Source organism: Zootoca vivipara, chromosome 9 (genome assembly GCF_963506605.1).
Source record: "Zootoca vivipara chromosome 9, rZooViv1.1, whole genome shotgun sequence".
Lineage (NCBI taxonomy): Eukaryota > Metazoa > Chordata > Lepidosauria > Squamata > Lacertidae > Zootoca > Zootoca vivipara.
The window spans coordinates 72525135-72545764 of record NC_083284.1 but is presented as its reverse complement, the minus strand read 5'-3'; the positions used below and the strand labels follow the sequence as shown (position 1 = coordinate 72545764).

General features: G+C 42.4%; 1 protein-coding gene across 8 annotated transcripts in view; it reads right to left on the bottom strand.

The window, feature by feature from the left end:
• The window catches only part of PRMT8 (protein arginine methyltransferase 8), a 48194-nt gene that overhangs the window by 1351 nt on the left and 26213 nt on the right, over nucleotides 1-20630 (bottom strand). For 5 of the 8 annotated variants that reach the window (XM_060279026.1, XM_060279031.1, XM_035113587.2 and 2 more), the window contains 3 exons: nucleotides 17952-18102; nucleotides 17368-17489; nucleotides 15059-16035 (listed from right to left, as the gene is read on the bottom strand). In XM_060279026.1, coding sequence (XP_060135009.1) covers nucleotides 15952-16035; nucleotides 17368-17489; nucleotides 17952-18102 — 357 coding nt within the window. In that variant the 3' untranslated portion in view covers nucleotides 15059-15951. Of the gene's footprint in view, nucleotides 1-11639; nucleotides 13083-15058; nucleotides 16316-17367; nucleotides 17490-17951; nucleotides 18103-20630 lie in introns of those variants that run through there. The other 3 variants (XR_009558191.1, XM_060279029.1, XM_060279027.1) reach the window with 3 other exon arrangements.

The window sequence follows — 20630 nt, the reverse complement described above, 5'->3', positions numbered from 1 at the left end:
ACTGATGAGGGAAAGGGACCCAGGTCCTGTTCTCCCAGGGGGCCAAACATCCACCAGCGCCACAAGGGGCTGGTGTGGACTGGTGCCATAGCTGCCAAGTTCTCCCTTTTTTAAAGGGAAATTCCCTTATGCTGAATAGGCTTCCTCGCACATTCTACATCTGTTGTTGTTTAGTCGTGTCCGACTCTTCGTGACCCCATGGACCACAGCACGCCAGGCACTCCTGTCTTCCACTGCCTCCCGCAGTTTGGTCAGACTCATGTTGGTAGCTTCGAGAACACTGTCCAACCATCTCGTCCTCTGTCATCCCCTTCTCCTTGTGCCCTCAATCTTTCCCAGCATCAGGGTCTTTTCCAGGGAGTCTTCTCTTCTCATGAGGTGGCCAAAGTATTGGAGCCTCAGCTTCAGGATCTGTCCTTCCAGTGAGCACTCAGGGCTGATTTCCTTCAGAATGGATAGGTTTGATCTTCTTGCAGTCCATGGGACTCTCAAGAGTCTCCTCCAGCACCATAATTCAAAAGCATCAATTCTTCGGCAATCAGCCTTCTTTATGGTCCAGCTCTCACTTCCATACATCACTACTGGGAAAACCATAGCTTTAACTATACGGACCTTTGTCGGCAAGGTGGTGTCTCTGCTTTTTAAGATGCTGTCTAGGTTTGTCATTGCTTTTCTCCCAAGAAGCAGGCGTCTTTTAATTTCGTGACTGCTGTCACCATCTGCAGTGATCAAGGAGCCCAAGAAGGTAAAATCTCTCACTGCCTCCATTTCTTCCCCTTCTATTTGCCAGGAGGTGATGGGACCAGTGGCCATGATCTTAGTTTTTTGACATTGAGCTTCAGACCATATTTTGCGCTCTCCTCTTTCACCCTCATTAAAAGGTTCTTTAATTCCTCCTCACTTTCTGCCATCAAGGTTGTGTCATCAGCATATCTGAGGATGTTGATATTTCTTCCGGCAATCTTAATTCCGTTTTGGGATTCATCCAATCCAGCCTTTCGCATGATGAATTCTGCATATAAGTTAAATAAGCAGGGAGACAATATACTGTACAGCCTTGTTGTACTCCCTTCCCAATTTTGAACCAATCAGTTATTCTGTATCTAGTTCTAACTGTAGCTTCAGGAGACAGATGAGGTGATCAGGCACTCCCATTTCTTTAAGAACTTGCCATAGTTTGCTGTGGTCGACACAGTCAAATGCTTTTGCGTAGTCAATGAAGCAGAAGTAGATGTTTTTTCTGGAACTCTCTCACTTTCTCCATAACCCAGCGCATGTTTGCAATTTGGTCTCTGGTTCCTCTGCCCCCCGAAATCCAGCTTGCACTTCTGGGAGTTCTCAGTCCACATATTGCTTAAGCCTGCCTTGTAGAATTTTAAGCATAACCTTGCCAGCGTGTGAAATGAGTGCAATTGTGCGGTAGTTGGAGCATTCTTTGGCACTGCCCTTCTTTGGGATTGAGATGTAGACTGATCTTCTCCAATCCTCTGGTCACTGCCGAGTTTTCCAAACTTGCTGGCATATTGAGTGTAGCACCTTGACAGCATCATCTTTTACAAATTTAAATAGTTCAGCTGGAATATCATCACTTCCACTGGCCTTGTTATTAGCAGTGCTTTCTAAGGTCCATTTGACTTCACTCTCCAGGATGTCTGGCTCAGGGTCAGCAACCACACTACCTGGGGTGTACGAGACCTCCATATCTTGGTATAATTCCTCTGCATATTCTTGCCACCTCTTCTTGATGTCTTCCGCTTCTGTTAGGTCCTTTTCACTTTTGTCCTTTATTATGGTATTCTTTGTATGAAAGGTTCCTTTCATATCTCCAATTTTCTTGAACAAATCTCTGGTTTTCCCCATTCTGTTGTTATCCTCTATTTCTTTGCATTGCACGTTTAAGAAGGCCCTCTTGTCTCTCCTTGCTATTTTTTTGAAATCTGCATTCAATTTCCTGTATCTTTCACTATCTCACTCGCATTTTGCTTGCCTTCTCTCCCCTATTTGTAAGGCCTCGTTGGGCAGCCACTTTGCTTTCTTGGATTTCCTTTTCATTGGGATGGTTATCATTGCTGCCTCCTGTATAATGTTACGAGCCTCCATCCATAGTTCTTCAGGCACTCTGTCCACCAAACCTAAATCCTTAAACCTGTTCCTCACTTCCACTGTGTATTAATAGGGGATTTGATCTAGATTGTGTCTTACTGGCCCAGTGGATTTCCCTACTTTCTTCAGTTTAAGCTGGAATTTTGCTATAAGAAGCTGGTGATCTGAGCCACAGTCAGCGCCAGGTCTTGTTTTTGCTGACTGTATAGAGCTTCTCCATCTTTGGCTGCAGAGAATATAATCAATCTGATTTTATATTCTACATCTACTAGCAGGCAAATTCCCCAAGGCCTTACCATGCCACGAAGCTGCTCCCTCAGTGGTGGAGGCCTCATCATTACCAGGACTCTGGTCCAAAAAATCTGGGTCACATACCTCCACCTCATCCCTTTCAGCCTGGAAGGCAGGGAGGCAGGCTTAGAGGAGGCAGAAGCTTACCTCCTTTGCCCCCAGCCTGAGCCACAGAAGCTTCTGTGCCCCCAACACATCCTATGGGGTGGGGGGAAGCACCCACCTTGCATTGACAGACCGCTGGGTCCATCTAGACCCCATTGTTATCACCATCATTATAACAGGGCCCCTGCCCCCAAGGGGCGGACCCTCTAAATTTCAACCAAGGGGGGCAACCAGAAAGGATGCGGCATAACAGGAGGTGGGAGGAGACTAGGGAGGTCCTAACTCCTCAGACCAGCTCTGGTTGCCATTAACAGAGCGGTGTTCCTCCACCTCTACATTCCAAGTTTCCTTTACAACAGCAACCATGAGAGATGCCAGGTTGGAGGAGACGGGTTGAGGGAGAGGAAATGGGCCTAGAACCATCATCACAGAGAACCTGTGTGGCTGAAGTATTAGAGGCAAATTCCCACTTCTAAATTACAAGGCAGGTCATGCACATCAGCCCCCATAACAATCCTCACTGAGACTCCACATTCCCTTTACCCTGCACCACAGCCTTGCCTCCTGCAAAATCTTAACACGTGATGAAAAAAGCCAGACTCCAGACGCATCACCCTTCCTTGCAAACTGTGGGCGCATCTGCGCACGAGTATATTTTATGTCTTGGAACTGAATGTTTTATGGCTGGCCAGAGCTCAACATACACTTGCAAATGTCCCAGGTTCAAACCTACAAATCCAGGCATGGCTAGGAAAGACTCCATGAAGGCAATGTGATATTATGAGATGGAAATCTTCATAACGATTGCTGAAAGTCCAAAACGTCCAGCAGGCTTCCTTCCTGCATAGTTGAGTCTGCCCCCCCCCTTTCAGGGCTCTTCTTGGCGTAAATTGCAGAGTTTTCCCCTTGCACAGCGGCAGCTGTGTTGGCCACAGAGGGCAACACACAAATAAATCACAAAGCTAAGTCCTTTATTTACACAGCAATAAATCAGCGGCTCCCGGCGAACAGCACTCCATGTTGCCGGTGGAAAACGAAACCAAACACAACATACAGAGAAAAAAGAAAGACCCCCGAATGTACACCTCCCTCCTTCCTCCCAGCGGCCAGACATCACAGCAGACTGCTTAACCCTTTAGCAGCTCTGATGCTCCTCACACCCCCTCTCGCCTGGATCGCTGGGGAACAGTGGGTATCTCAACTTACCCCAAACACAACCCCTCACAGAACTCCTCATGAAACCCATCTGCTAGGTTCTCCTGGCTTGGACAGTACTTCAGCTTCACCAAGCCTGTCTGAATACTCTGGCATACGTTTTGGAAACAGATGTCCAAATGTTTGGTTCTGGCCTTAAATTGCGCAGACTCTGCCAGTTTCATACATGGCTGATTGTCTTCCCAAACCGTGATGGGCAAGTTACAATCACCACAGATCTCCCAGACCAAACATCTGTAGTGTTCCAGTTGTCTACAAACCTCCGACAATGCACAGAACTCTGCCTCCGTGGAAGAAAGAGCTATTAAGCTTTGCTTACGCGAATGCCAACCAATCAGAGGATCTCCGAACCTTATTACCAAATCAGACACTGGTTTCCTGTCTGCCAGATTGGCCCAATCAGCATCTGCGTAGCACATGAGTTGTGGCTCACCTTGTGCTGACAGCTTCAGACAGAAATCCTTGGTGTCCTGCAAGTACCTCAGCACTCTCTTGATGCCATTCCAGGCATGCACACTAGGCTTTGTAGCCTTTCGGCTGAGGAAATTGACTGCAAAAGCAATGTCTGGCCTACTCCACTGTGACAAATACAACAGACTCCCTAGAGCAGACTAAAAGACCTCGGGACTCTCAAACGCTACTTTGTCCCCTACCTGTGAGTCTTTCACAAAGCTTGCCTCCATGGCTATTCTGACACCCTTGCAGTCAGACATCCTGAACTTCTCAAGCAACTGCTCAATCTTGCCTTTCTGGCTGAACAATAAACTACCATCTTCAGACCTGTCGACCTGCACTTCTAGGTAAACTTTCACTGCACCTAGGTTCTTGAGCTTAAAACGCTTACCAAGCTCCTTTGCAAACTTCTGCACCTGCTTCTGGCTCTTAGCCAGATAGATGATGTCATCTACAAAGACCAGCAACAGCTCCTGCTGCTCTTCTGCACCTTTGAGATACATGCAGCTATCAGCCAGACTCTTCTGGAAACCCATGCTTTCCAAGGCATCTTTCAGACACAAGTTCCAATTCCTGGCCGACTGTTTCAGACCATAGATGGACTTGTGCAGCTTCCACACCTGACAACAAGATTACAAAATAGTGGCTAACCAACTTACACAATCTCTATTAAGATGAGGATATACACCACACACTCTTTTTGCAGCTCAAAGTAGAAATGACCTCCTTTCCGTAAAAACTTTGGATAAACCTAAAGAAGACCGCATACATACAGCACTACAATTCACACCTTACACATCCACTAATAAGAAGCTTTTCTATAAACATTGGCACCTCTTATCTAACATCCCAGGTTGCCAAAAACCACCATTGTTTGGACTGAGAAAAACTAAATCATTTCGAAACTACTTGGTTAAGTCAGACTTGCTAACATATCCGATGGAAACAATTAAGGGACATTTTATGTGTGGCCATTGCAGTGTCTGCAAATATGCACTCCAAGTGAAGGAATTTGTCAATCTACAACTGGCTTCAAGTTTTGGATCGAACACTTCAGCAACTGCAACACCAAGAATAGTGTATATGCATGGATATGTCCATGCAAAAAGATATATATAGGCAAAAGCACCAGACAAATAAAAGTACGTATAAATGAAAACCGCTCATGGATCCGAAGCAGGATATTGGAAGCCCCATTGGTGGAACACTATATACAACATAAGCACCTGGAAGATGATTTCACTTTATTATTTGGAAACCAATACCAGATCTATACAATCGGAGGGATATCGACAGACTAGTCCTTCAACAGGAAGCTCAATTCATACATCTATTTGAAACAGTGTTTCCTAAAGGTCTGAATAGCTTCCAGGACTATACTTCCTTTTTATAAGAAATCCGAACCATTATAGCTGTCTCTCTGAACTTTAGAATTTTCCGCCAACCAAACCTATACCTTTAAGAAGATTGAGAAGCCTGTTCCCCTCGCCCCCTAGAGACACACATACAAGACAATTAGCTTACCTCCAAATTGAAAATGCATAGAAATATTTAGATACACGTTGATCTCCACAAACTCAGGCGAGGAAACATACAACTATTTGGTTGCCTTACAATTAATAATTAACAACTTTTATTTAGACTTAAAACATGCATTATTGTTATTTTCAGTCACGATATTGGAAAAACATAGATTTATATTTCACAAGTCAACACGACCTCATAAATTAGATAAGGAACCAAATGCTATATAATGCTATGTGATACTATAAAACTTAAGCCTTGCCAATTGAGAATTTTTATGTAATCTATGTATTATTTGTTATTATTTGATATTTTTTATATTACCAGCTGACGACGACGTCCATATCGAAACAGGGCCCTGTCCTGGGTTCTTTTACTGAATCGACTCGGCATTCTGACTCTATATAAAACAACCCTTTTGAACACTTTTGGAATCAGACTGACATTTACAGATATTATTAGTTGATAGCTTTTTGACTTTACACTGTAATGTACTATTGTTTTATAAGTTGTAGCACTTTAAACTATATATACTCTAGTGGTCTTGAAGCTCATTTCTTGTTTGTATTCATTTGTTTTGTTCAAGACTGTTAGCCTTACCAGAATACATACCTTATTTGACTGTGTCTCACGAGTAGGATTTATTCCTAACATTGAAATTTCTGGCCAGAGTTCTTGGTGCAACCCCCCCCCCCTTATTTTTGGTGTATCTACAATTAGAACTCTACACCTGACCTGGCACATCACCCTCAAACCCTGATGGAGGCAACATGTACAGTTCCTCCTCAAGATCTGAGATCAGATAAGCGACGTCCACATCAAAGTGATTGACAGCCAGCCCCCTCTGGGCTGCTGACGCTAAGAGCGTCCTACAAGATTCACAGTGAGTGGTAGGAGAGTAAACTTCCGTGAAGTGTAACCCTTTCCGCTGCGTGAAACCTCTTGCCACTAGCCTAGCCTTGTACTGTGACTCACCAGTCACTGTGGGTTTCAGTCTGTAAACCCACCAACTGCTCACTGCCTTCTTGCCTTCTGGCAACTGTGTGAGACTATACACACCTAGAGACTGCATGGAGTTTAACTCCTTCTCCATTGCAACCCACTTACTAGCCTCCTCTTGAGGCAACTTCTGAACTTCCTCAAAGCTTTCAGGTTCAAACAATGCTAGATTCACCCATACACTGATGGCGGTGAACCTGTCAGGTGGTTTACCTTTTGTGGTGCGTTTTGAATGCCTTGGCACCACTGCAGGTTCCCCCTCTGATTCTGACGTGCTTGTCTCAGACTGCATTACTAGACATTAAGGAAGAAGAAGAGGCAGAATACTTGATAACAAATGCTTTTAGAATTAGAAACAAGCAAATGCAAGGAAAGTCTGTTTGATCACTGTGAACTGTTTGATCACTGTGAACTCGATACAGGCTAGAGATGAAATAATGAGAAAAAGTAGAGAGAGTAAATGGAACATAGAGGGAAAACCAGTAATCGTCTTTAGAGACATCCCAAACCGGTTGTTGTGCAAAAGGAATGCCTTTAAGGAACTGACGAGAAACCTGACAGAAAATAATATTAGGTTTAGATGGGAATATCCAGTGGGGGTGACCTTTTACTATAAAGAGAAGAAGTTTACTATTGAGACAGCACATGAAATGTTAAAATTTGGGAGGAAATATAAGGAACTGGGGAAGATCACAGGAGCGGAAGAGGAATCAGAGGAAGAAAACCAGGAGCAAGAACAGGATCAGGAGTTAAACCAGGAGGAATATTAGATTTGAGGATATATAATAAAGATATTTAATTCAACAAACAAAATGACTCTTAAATTAATTTCGTGGAACATTAACGGTATGAATGAGAAATCTAAAAGACATAAAATCGCCCATATATTAGAGAAACAAAATGTAGACATAATCTGCCTACAAGAAACACACATAGTTAAAAGACATAATAGGGTATTGAAAAACAAGAAGTTGGGGAAAGAATTTACATCCTCAGACACCCAGAAAAAGAGAGGGGTAGTTATCTACGTAAAAGACAAGTATGAAGCAAAACAAATTTTTAAAGACAATGAAGGCAGAATCCTAGGTGTTCAGATTGAAATAGAAGGGCAGAAACTGATGGTTGTGGGGGTGTATGCCCCTAACGACGCAAAATTAGAATTTTATAAGAAACTAGATAAAATCTTGGAGGAATATATGGAACATAAGATCATTTTAGCCGGAGACTTTAATGGAGTAACATCCATAGAGTTGGATAAATCAACCAAAAAGAAAACAAATATCAGACAGGGGAAATTGCCAACCTCATTTGATTCACTAACAAAAAATAATGAGCTGGTGGACATATGGAGGTGGAAAAATCCGAAAGAAAAAGACTTTACATTCTTCTCGCAACAGTTTCAGAGTTGGAGCAGGATAGATCACATTTGGGTATCAAAAGAGTTAACTACTAAGGTAATTAAAACGGAAATAATGCCAAAAACTATATCTGACCATAGAGCAGTACTGTTAGAATGGAAGATTAAAGAAATAAAAGCATTTAGATGGAAAATGAACGACAATCTAATGGATGATGGTAAGATCTTAGGAAAAATGAAAGAACAACTAAAAATGTATTTCGAGATGAACTTGAACAAAGGTACAGACATTAAAGTAGTGTGGGACGCCAGTAAGGCGTTCATGAGGGGTCTCCTAATACAACAAAATTGTATCCGTAAGAGAGAAAAAGAAAGGAATAAAGAAATCATCCTAACAAAAATCAAGGAGACTGAGAAGAAACTGGCAAAAAAACCGCAGGATAAGAAATTAAAAGAAACATATAATATGCTGCAAACACAATTTGAGGGGCTAATTAGTCAAGAGATAGAATGGAAAATAAACATTTTAAAACAGAAGAGTTTTGAATTTGGCAACAAGACTGGAAAGTGGCTCGCCTGGCAACTGAAAAAAAGAAGATCGCAAAACATCATAAACAAAATTACCCAAAATGACAAAACAATAGACAGTCAGAAGGAGATAAAAAAGGCATTCCTTAAATTCTACAAGGAATTATATAAAGCACCGAAACCAGACATGGGAAGGATCACAGCATATTTAGAAGATCATAAATTAAATAAGATCCCGCAGGAATTGGCAGCTCAACTAGAAAAACCAATAGATGAAGAGGAAATTTTAGAAGCTATTAAAAAAGGTAAGGAGGGGAAGGCCCCAGGGCCCGATGGCTTGACAATAAAATACTATAAAAAACTCCAACAACAAATTGTACCACCTATGAAAGAAATAATGAATAACATAATGAAAGAGAGCCAATTACCTAAAACATGGCAAGATGCCTATATTACACTAATTCATAAAGAAGGGACAGATCCATCCAACGTAAAAAATTACAGGCCAATATCTCTGTTGAACACAGACTATAAAATTTTTGCAAATATATTGGCACAGAGACTTAAAAGAATATTGAACCAACAAATCCACTTAGACCAACAAGGTTTTCTACCCGGACGACAACTTAGAGAAAACATGAGAAACGTCCTAAACATAATAGATTATTTGGACGTCAAAATTAACAAACACGCAGCCCTTATTTTCATCGATGCCGAGAAGGCATTCGATAATGTCATATGGTGTTTTATGAAAAAGAATTTGGAGGTGATGGGGATAGGAAAGAGTTTTATGAACTGTGTGGAGGCAATATACAAAGAACAACAAGCCAAAATTATCATAAATAACGATTTGACTGAAGCCTTCTGTATCTCGAAAGGTACGAGGCAGGGCTGCCCGCTTTCGCCCCTACTGTTTATAGCCACACTAGAAGTTCTATTACAGAAAATAAGAAAAACAGAAAATATAATAGGAATTAAGCACGGAATAAGAGAATACAAACTAAAGGCCTTCGCTGACGATATAGTCTTAACGTTGCAAGATCCACAAACTTCACTAAAGGAGGCCTTAAGAGTAATAGAAGAGTATGGGGCGTTAGCGGGTTTGAAACTGAATAGAAACAAGACAAAAATGATGGTAAAAAATCTGAGTAGTACACAAATAGACCAGTTGCAACTAGAAACAGGAATAACGGCAGTTAAAAAAGCAAAATATCTAGGTGTCTGGTTGTCACCAAAAAACTCAACTCTTTTTAAAGACAATTATATACCAACATGGAAGGAAGTGAAATCTAGTTTGGAAACGTGGAATAAGTTGAATCTATCATGGTGTGGCAGAATGGCAGCCGTAAAGATGTCAATCTTGCCAAAATTACTTTTCTTGTTCCAAACAATCCCCATTATCACAGGCACAATACAATTTAAGGAATGGCAAAGGATAATCTCAAGGTTCATATGGCAGGGGAAGAAGCCCAGGGTAAAATTTAAAATACTAACGGACAAAAAAGAAAGGGGCGGCTTCTCCTTACCCGATCTTGGCCTGTATCATGAATCTGCCTGTATTTTATGGTTAATGGACTGGATAAAATTAGAGAATGTAGAACTACTCGATCTTGAAGGCTTTCAAAACCGATTTGGCTGGCACGCATACTTGTGGTGCGACAAGGCACAAGTTCATAGAGGTTTTTCACAACATACCATAAAGAAACCACTGCTGGAAGTCTGGCTGAGGTATAGGGAGTGGTTTGAAAGGAAGACTCCAGGGTGGTTATCGATGCAAGAGGCCCTATCGGTGAAGAAGTTAAATATGGAGAGGACTTGGTTGAAGTACAGGGACATAATAACAGCAGAGGACAATACTTTTAAGATGAGGACATATGAAGAGTTAAAAGACAAACTACAAGGATGGTGGGAATACCAACAGATCTATAGCTCATTTGTAAAGGATAGAAGAGTAAAAGGGTTTGAGCAATCAAAGACAATATTGGAGGAATTAGCAATGGATAATAATACGAAAAAACTATTAAAAATCTACGAATTTTTACTTGAGTGGAAGACCAAGGATGAACAAACCAAATCCGTAATGATTAAATGGGCTATAGACTTAGGATACAACATCAACTATGTAGAATGGCAGAAATTATGGAACGTGAGAATGAAATTTACAGCCTGTACATCATTGAAAGAAAACCTATATAAAATGATGTACAGGTGGTACTTCACACCAATGAAATTGTTCAAACTGTTTAAAACTGGGGATAAAAAATGCTGGAAGTGTGGTACCCAAGAGGGCGATTTCATACATATGTGGTGGAAATGCCAAAAGGTAAAGAATTATTGGGAGAACATATATAACGAAATAAAAAAGATCTTAAGATATACAATAAAGAAAAAGCCAGAGGCCTTTCTCTTAGGAATGGTGGGAGAAGATGTAGAGAAAAATGACATAAAACTTTTCCTCTACGCAACAACTGGAGCGAGAATGATTTTAGCCCAGGTATGGAAGCAGGACAAAATCCCCACAATAGAAGTTTGGCGTAAAAAGATGGTGGAGTACATGCAAGTAGCTAGACTAACTTCAAAAATAAGACATCAAGATAACGAAACGTATGAAAGAGAATGGGGAAATTTTTTGAAATATATGGATAGGATATTAACATCATAAGGAGCTCAGCAAAACGAACACAATCTCATAACCATGGCTTAAATTTCTTTATTGGCACTCAGGCAGAATAACAAATACAATGTATTAGATAATAAGACAAGTTTACAAATGCATAGAGTGTATAAATTGGATTGACACAAACATGGAAAGAAAATTGAGTACATATGTGAAGAGATTAATAATAATGAAACCAGGATCATAAACATAAAGAAAGACAAACCGCGCAAATGTAAAGTAGTATATAAAAAGGCAAACAAAGGTAGAGTGGAAGCCATATTTTAATTTATGCATTATTATGTGATTTACAGTTAATGAATTTTTTCCTTTTTTTTTCTCTCCTATTTTTTTTTCTTTTTTTCCTTTTCTTTTCCCTTTTCCCTTTCCCCCTTTTTCTCCTTTTATTTACTGCTGGAAAATAATGTTACAGAAAATTTGACATAAGTGAAATGTATTCGGCTGTAAATATGTAAAGTAAATAAAGATTATTATGAAAAAAAAGAGACCCTCTTGTGCCTGGAACACTCCCAAGTGACCTACTGCGCTTGCTAGCACCCTCCGGGCTAGGTTTGGGTGACGTGGGTGACCTGCTACGCTTGCTATGTCTCCCAGGCCTTGCCTGAGATGTAGGTGCACTCTTGGTTTCCTGCTTCACCTCTCTAGGAGTTTCTCCACTTGGTCCTGCCCCCTGATCTGGGCCTTGGCCTGGACCCCCAGCAGGTACCTGAGCTTCATCCTCCTCGGCAGGAACAAACAGACCGTCATGGAGGACCTCAAGATTCCCATGAAGACACTTCCACCCATCCTGCACACAGAACTCAGCACTCCTGCTGATGTGGACACGTGTTTGATCCCCCTTCGGGGACACAAACCTCCACCCCTTGGAGTTTGGCTCATAGCCACAGAAAATGATCTTCCTTGACCTTGGTCTGCCCTTTCTACGCCTGTTGCATGGAAGAACAACTCAGGCTTCGCAGCCAAACAAGCGCAGAAAATGGACCTTGGGTTTCTTGCCATACAGCAAAGAATAGGGCATGGCATCAACAACAGAATTGTAAGAGCGATTCAAACAAAAATTTGCACAGCGCCAGGCCTCCCCCCAAAACTTCTGGGGCAGCCCTGAATCAAAGAGTAGAGCCTCCCCAGCCTCAGATAATGTGCGAAAACGACGTTCAGCAATTCCGTTTTCCTGAGGACTGACTTTTATCCCCTTACTCTAGAAGAACCCCTGTAACTCCACCCCCATGAATTCTTCTTCGCGATCACTCTGAAATGCGCACACCATCAGGGATCATGTAGCTCAACCTCAGCAACCCATTCCTGAATTACAGTGGCTGCCTCTCCTTTCTCCTTCAATCAGCCAACCCATTCTGGAATGGTAATCTATCAAAGTGAACTCATAGTGGGCTCCACCCAGGTTTGGGGTAGCCACGGGCCCTGAAAGGTCCAAGTGAACCAGCTCAAAAGGACGCATGCTTCTTCTTTCCGACCTAGGATAAGAACATGTCCTAGGATAAGAACACGCCCTACAATCAAGAAACTTGTTGCAGGATTTGAACTTGCACCCCTCTGTGCATTCAGGTGCCTTACCAATGTACCTAAATCCTCCTGCATTGGCTCTTCCATCTTCCACACCCCCTGGGGCTCCAGCATACTCACACATGTTGCTGCGCAGCTTCCCTCCAGGGCTGGAACGATGATCGCCATCTTCTGCCAGTGAGTTCATCTGTTTTCCTGCCGGCTGCAGGTAGAACAGGTCTCTCTAACTGGCTGGATGTGTGCTCTCTGTAGCCCACACCATGCTTCAGATCACCCTTAGTGTCTGGGTGACCTCTTCGGATCCATAACCTGTGAAATAATGAGATAGAAATATTCATAACAATTGGAGTTCCGCTTCCGCCTGCAGGAATGGCTGACCCTTGTTCCATCTCTCCGACCTTCATGAGGAATTCGGCGGTTGCCAGGGGAGTTAAAGGCAACCCCCCTACCTCTCCGGGGGTTACGGAGAGGGGCCGTGGGCCCGCGATGCCCCCAAACCCACTCCGACTGTTTAAGGAGTGGGGGGGGGCTTGGGCTGAGAGCACTCATGAAATGTCGGCACTCCCGGACGCTAACCTGCATGGCGGGATCTCCATGATTAAAGAAGATAATTAGGTGTATTCATGGACATGCTTCGGAAGGAGGGGAAGAAGCTCTGTTTACTGCCAAGGAATTTGTGCTGCTGAGGGTGAGAAGTCAAAGCTGTATTTTATCTGGAAGAAAGATTGATGGGGACGTAACGAGAAGGGAAGCGAACTTTTTTATTTTTTTTCATATACTCCACGAGTTACTCCATACCTTCCCGGACGGGACGTCCTTGTTTGTTTGGAACAAATGAGAGATAAAGAATACCTGAGTGAGTAATGAACTTTATAAACTATTTTATTGAGCATATCCTTTGAAGTTGGAAAACTACTGAAGAGAGAAGCCCCCCTTTAACTGGATGGTCGGAGTCTCTGGAATGCGCTTGGTGGATTTATGGTTGTGACGCACTTTGAATTTGAACAGCGATCTGAAGCTAAGTTCAGCTACAGGGCAAGGAGACCTACAAACTTATCAAGAGTCTATGCATAAAGTGACTGCTGTTTCTTTGCCTGGAAAAGCTGTAAATTTTACAAAGATCGGTGGTTTAAAAAATAAAAAGCTTAAGAAAACGAAAGTGATCTAAGCTTTTTAAGATGGCGCTGCTCCGTGTTGAAAGGCTGACGTAACAGGACATTACAGACAGAAGATTTATGGGGGGGGCAAGGACGATTAAAACTCACACAGGAGAAAGAATATATGTGAACTCTCGTTTGATACTTATTTCAGCAGCTGTGGAAAAATCGGATGAAAGAAGAAAATATTTTAGTGACTGGTGGGGAATGATCGGGCTTATTTTGGATTTTGAGAGAAGATTTGGACTTTAGAAAAAGACGGCAGTAGACGGGTGCGAGGAATCCCCAAATTTTTGAAGCATGGGAACTCCAGAAAATATTATATGATTTGGCATAATATTCGGTTTAATTGATATGTATTTGTATAATTCGAAATAATGAATGTGATATAATCGTGTTTTAATTGGAAAATTAATAAAAATAGATTATAAAAAAAAGAAATATTCATAACAATTGCCGAAAGTCCAAAACGTCCAGCAGGCTTCCTTCCTGCATAGTCGAGTCTGCCCCCCCCCCTTTCAGGGCTCCTCTCGGCATAAATTGCAGAGTTGCCACAAAGGGCAACACACAAATAAATCACAGAGGAGCTTCTTTCTTCTAAGCTAAGTCCTTTATTTACACAGCAATAAATCAGTGGCTCCCGGCGAACAGCACTCCATGTTGCCGGTGGAAAACGAAACCGAACACAACATACAGAGAACAAAGAAAGATCCCCGTATGTACTCCTCCCTCCTTCCTCCCAGCGGCCAGACATCACAGCAGACTGCTTAACCCTTTAGCAGCTCTGATGCTCCTCACAGGCAACACTGATAAAGCAAGGCTCTGACAATATGCAACTTGTAGCTTCCTATGCACTTGTGTGGTTGTGTATGAATGAAAGTGTGGGTGTGTGCATGAAGACTGAAGAACACCAGCTCTCTTTTGCACTGGCCCTGCCCACCTCCAGCACAGAAATCTATCTAAATTGGAAGCACAGGGCCTTTCAGCAGTGGATCTGTTTATGGGTAAACAGACTGCTATTTGTGGTTAAAGTAAGTTTTTCCATCCAGGCGATTCAACCTGCACCAAGGAAAGCAGAATTCTGCATTCTATATCAATCAGGCAAGGGGAAAATTAAAAAGAAGTTGATGAATAAATAAAAAGCTTTTGTTTATTTATTTATTTTTATTCTTATGCTTTGTTTTTTTCTTGTTTACAGCAAGAAAGGAACACACCATTTCATAAAGCTTCAGTCTGTATGTTTCATACTTAAATGCCAGGTGGTGAATTTTGGGACGGTTCCATACAACTCATCACAATGGAAATCACAATTCCAACGTCCCTCATTGCCACTGGCGCAGTTGAACCAGGAACCAAAATCCACTTTTACAGACAGAGAAATAGAACAAACACTGTATTCATAAAATAATGGAGCTTATTTGTTTTAAATCAACTCCAAGGTTATACTAACAAGTTCAAGCATTTTTCATAAAGTACAGTAAACAGGTAAGAAAGATTGCTCGCTTCATTAAAATATTTTGCTCATGTCCACCCTGCTGGTTCCAGCAGAATGTGTGTTCAGGATTGCAATCTCAATGGTTTCTCAGCTAGCTGGAACAGAAACAAAGCCAATTCAGAGACTAATGTTCTATACTTTATTAACATAACTTTATTAATATAACATGTTCTATACTTTATTAATATAATATAAATCTATGCACAACGATGTCGTAAAAGATATTTTCAGTAAGAAAAAATACATATAGCATGCAAAGCTTGGAAGAATCTTACTCATAGTAAGTTATATTCCTAGCGGGCTGTGGGTTCTTTTTGTTTTGACAGAGAGGGTTGTTTACTGTAGTCTAGACAGAAACTATACCCATACATTCATGTTAGCGATCCACAGCTAGTGCTTTGTGCTGCAAGGACTTGTCAGCTTTTCATTTCAGGTAGTTTGAAAACCTGGAAGCGATTGTTCCCAGCTTGAGATGTGCAGATCAGGAATTGCTGCTCTCTTCTTCTCTTGTGAAGACAGTTGCTTACTAGCGCATTTTATAGGAATTAGATACAGAAATTTCACAGAGCTGCCCTTTGAAATCCAAATCTACTGTGAAATCCAAGTCACGCTGTAATGCAGATTAAGAATTATTTTTTTGTGGCATATGACTATATTTTAGCACTTGGAAGGTTCTGCTTCAAAGCTTCCTCCTTTCTTAAATTCAGTAGGTGGCTTAGCCAAAAAAAACAAAGACAAAAAACAAAATCCTAGCCCTTTTCTGAATACAGGGGAACATATCTGGGGATCTTCAGCATATGACTCAGTTTGTGCTCCCCCACATCCATCCATCAAGTACTTAGCAGGAACAATTTATGCAGAGTTGTGAAAATATTTACGCCCCCCATGATCTAAAAAAAAAAATAGTGTGGGAATGTAACTTAATATAAAAGCAGCTGACCAAATCATACAATGAACAGTACATACTAAGATACACCATCATACAAATATTATCTCACAACTAATGTAAGGTACAGGTGTATTGGGGCAGACTAATGTTTCTGTTTTGGAGGTGGTGCAGAATTCTTTCATGGGATTCCTATTCGCTATCCTTCAAGGCACCTCTGCACCTCTTTTAAAGGCAGAAACAGGATTGCTTTCTACAGAAACCTTTGCTTGTGTTATACTTGCTTTGCACTGGCTGAAGTCGGTATGTATGAATGGTTCTCGTCTGCTCCCCCTGCCCCCAACACTTTCTAGAACCCCAGACTTCAGCCCCAAACTCTTCTGTAAACTCTGTTTGAACCACCCTGTATGCTTATGGGATTAATATGGAAGTTACGGTAATCCACTTTCTCTTCTACCAAAGTTAAACAGTTTTCCAAAGAAGGAATAAATGCTTATTCTAAATGATAAGACATTTATTCAATCAGATAAATGTAATAATTGTTATCCTATTTGTTGCCCTTTATATAAAATGGCATTTGGTTTGGAGCAATACTTTCGAATCCCCACCACAGGGTGACCTCCCGTTGTTCGGTCCCTGCTCCTGCCCACCTAGCAGTTCGAAAGCACATCAAAGAGCAAGTAGATAAATAGGTACCACTCTGGCGGGAAGGTAAGCAGCGTTTGTGCTGCTCTGGTTCACCAGAAGCTGCTTAGTCATGCTGACCACATGACCCGGAAATTGTCTGTGGACAAATGCCGGCTCCCTCGGCCTATACAGAGAGATGAGCGCCGCAACCCCAGAGTCGTCCGTGACTGGACCTAACGGTCAGGGGTACCTTTACCTTTACTAAAGTGTCAAAAGTCAAAACAGACGATCAAAAATGATTGCGTCCAGGGGTAGTTTCAGGTACTTTCTAACAAATGTCCTTGAACAAATGTTTCAGAAATACCCGTCCCAGACACCCATAGGTTCCTAAGCTGATCATCTAAATTCAGTTACGTGAGCCCAACTTACCACATTATTTTCATTTGGCTTTATGGATATACTTCCATAGAGTTCTTCACCCCTTCTCACAGTTAGGTAGTCCTCCAGGTAGAAGACGGTTTGCTTCCAGTGGGTGTAAGGGGCATCTGGTCCTATAAAAGGAGACAGATTATACAGGTATGTAAGAAATTCCCCACCAATCTAATATTGTTTATATTTACACCAATGAAATGGAAATGATTTAACAAAGTATCTTCACACTGGCACTATTGTCGGATGATTCCAGGGTGAGCAATGTAACATTTGTAAGTTTTTTTACATAATATTTTGTCTTTTAGCTAATATTATTTAACTTCTATGCTATTAATGTCACTTAATGTTATTGAAATATTTGTTAATTGCCTTGTTCTTCCCTACAAAAATAATCAAGAAGCACACGATAATGCTTTCCTTTTATTGTATTTTAAAATATGTTACTAATGTGATCGTTTTCTAAACTCAAGAATTTATCCCTTAAAACCCCACTCAGTGTTATCACGTTTCTGACCCTGATGTCTGTAATCGGAGACTGAACCCACACCTTGACTCAGCATGAAGCCAAAGAAAGAACTTACCTGTAGAAAACCCTATTTTCTTGTGGCACTTTGTAAATTCTATATTAAAGTAAGTAACCAAGGCGTGAACGTAGTCATTGCGCTGAATTTGGAGGCAAAAGGCAGAGGTAAACACCAGGTCCTCAGTCTTTACTGTATAAATATCCACTTCCTGTATTGTTGGGGGTTGCAGAAGGAGAAGAAAGAAGCCATAGAAAACATCAATATAAAATACCAAGGCTAGGCAGTTTATATTACCTAGGTAAACAAGTCTGCTTGTTTGCGCACTGCTGCACACGTTTGTGCTGCGTTGCCTCAGATTTAATATATTATTTTCTGCCTGTTTTGTACCTTTTGTACCTGTCCTTTGTACCTTTTGTACCTGTCCTTTACTGCCCAGCCTGTTGGCAGTCCCACAGCCAGTTGGCCTACGACACAGCAAATGTTGCAATATTTAGCTCATTTGCATACATTGGGATGGGCAATTAAGTCTATTCGAATTCAAGCTTTGGCGATTGCCTTTTTCTGTTAAGTCCCTATACGAAAGGGACCCTTGTGCTAAATTTGTAGTCCGTAAAGCCTTAGGGGGCTGGGGTCGATCGCGATCCTCCACAGCGCCAGGTAGACAGCCGGTCACTTTTGAACTGCTCTGCGCCATGCGCAAGCAGCTGAGGCTCATTTGCTGGTCCTCTTTCGAGGCTTATCTTTTTGCAGCAGCATTTCCTGTCACTTATTTTGGTGCATTGCGTGCGGGCGAGGTGGTTGTTGAGTCTTTTAAAGATGTCATTTCCAGGGGTTTACTTTTGCAGGACATCCAATTGGCTGACTCCAAGCTGGTCATGAAAGTGTGTAATTCAAAAACCGATCAGCTGGGTAGAGGAGCATTGATGCGCCTTCCTACTACCTTTAGTCCCGGCCCCTATCCAGTTAAAGATGTCAGGAAATACTTCGCCTTTTGCCCATCGGGGGTGGGCCCCCTGTTCATCCATGAGGATGAACTGTTCATCCATGAGGATGAACGTTTGAGCTGCCACCAATTTGCTGCAGTGATGCATAAGTCAATTGCAGCCTGCGGCCTACCTGCTAACGATTTTGCACCTCATTCCTTCCTCATAGCGGCAGCCACGTGTCTGGACTGGGATGGAGGCTCGGGCTATCCTGGATTTTCAGGCAAGGCTTGCTTTGGGGAGAACTCCCGATGTTGAGGGCTAAAGTATCCCAGCTGGGACCGCCCACTGCTATGGTGATCCAGCTCAGTGAGAACGACATGCCAAGTACCCCGGGTTTACATCTGCGATCCTGCATACAAGAGGACTTGCACAAACTGCTTTCTTTTTTTGTCCAGAATTCAATTATTTTGGTCGCAGTTACTTCCGCGGCGCATTTGGAGAGAAAGTCGTTCCCCAGCTGCCACCGAGAGAGCCAGGAGGCGCATCCAGTGTGCCATGGCCAGATGGGTTTTATCGACGGGTGGGATTGTTATCCAACACCTGGACATCACCACACGCAATGCATCCCTGTACAGACTTGATGGGGTCCACTTGTCTGATGAGGGAAATGATCTATGGCTGTCCTCTGTTGCTAGGGGATTAAGGGATTGGTTACAGCGGTGAGTGGTTGGCGGGAGCCTGTGTGTGCACACTCTTTGTGGCGGATAGGCTCTGGTTCACGCTGATAGGGGGGTATGATCGCTTACCACCCTATATATATACTATTCAGGTATTCCTCTTAAGGGAATCCATTGGTCCGATGGTTGGTATTCCCCCAAGCGGGGTTGCCCTAATCCAGTGTTCTGGGCACATGTGGGGGAATCAGGGCCTGGCTGGCGTGCACCAGTCAGGTAACCTCGTTCCAGGTGAGTACCTGGCTGCTGATTCATGGTGTGCACTGAGTCAGTGCTACCCCTAGTTAGCTAGTCGAACTAGAGCCTATGCAACCACTCACTTGGTTTGTAATCAATAAAGTTGTGGCCTAAATTCTGCCAAAAACCAAATCAAAAATATGAGTCGTGTCTGAATTTATTTCTAGGCCTGGGATAGAGGGTCTCCACGCGCAATTTGTCACAGAACCCACACAAATGGCAAGTCAAGAAACAGAGTGGGGAAGGTTCTTTGTTGCAGTTAAGAGAACTGAGGGCCTGGCCTTCACCAACAAGGAACTTGCCTACATATGGGATGAGTTTCATCCCACTGTTGTGGAGGAAGAATATTGAGCAAAGATATAGTATTCCCATAAGGCAAAGGGGTGGGGGGACAGTTGTAGCAATGATCCATTACAGCAAGTGTTCCTCTCTTCCCATGCTTACCAGTGTAGGTTGCTGGGCCCTGGCATTCAAGACTTGGTATAGTGAAGTGATAGTTGCTATCGGCTCTTTATGCCTGAGTACTGAGGCAGAGTACATGTTAAATAAAAAAACTCTTGAGTTTTAGCAATGTAAGCAAGTTCTTAGGAGTGATCAAGAGGCAAATTGCTTGCAAAGCCCCCCCCTTTGTGCTCTTGTGTAAACTGCTCTTTCTCCACAGTTCTCCAACACCAGAGCTCCCTCTTGGGAGCTAGGTACATGGACAACATCTGTGTGTGCATCATAGTGTGCTGTTTTTGGGTGTTGAGTTACATCACATCCCAACCCCTGCCGTTCCCAAGTGGGTGGGATGACAGAAACAGCACGTGGATGTTTCGCCATAACTGTAAAACCCACAA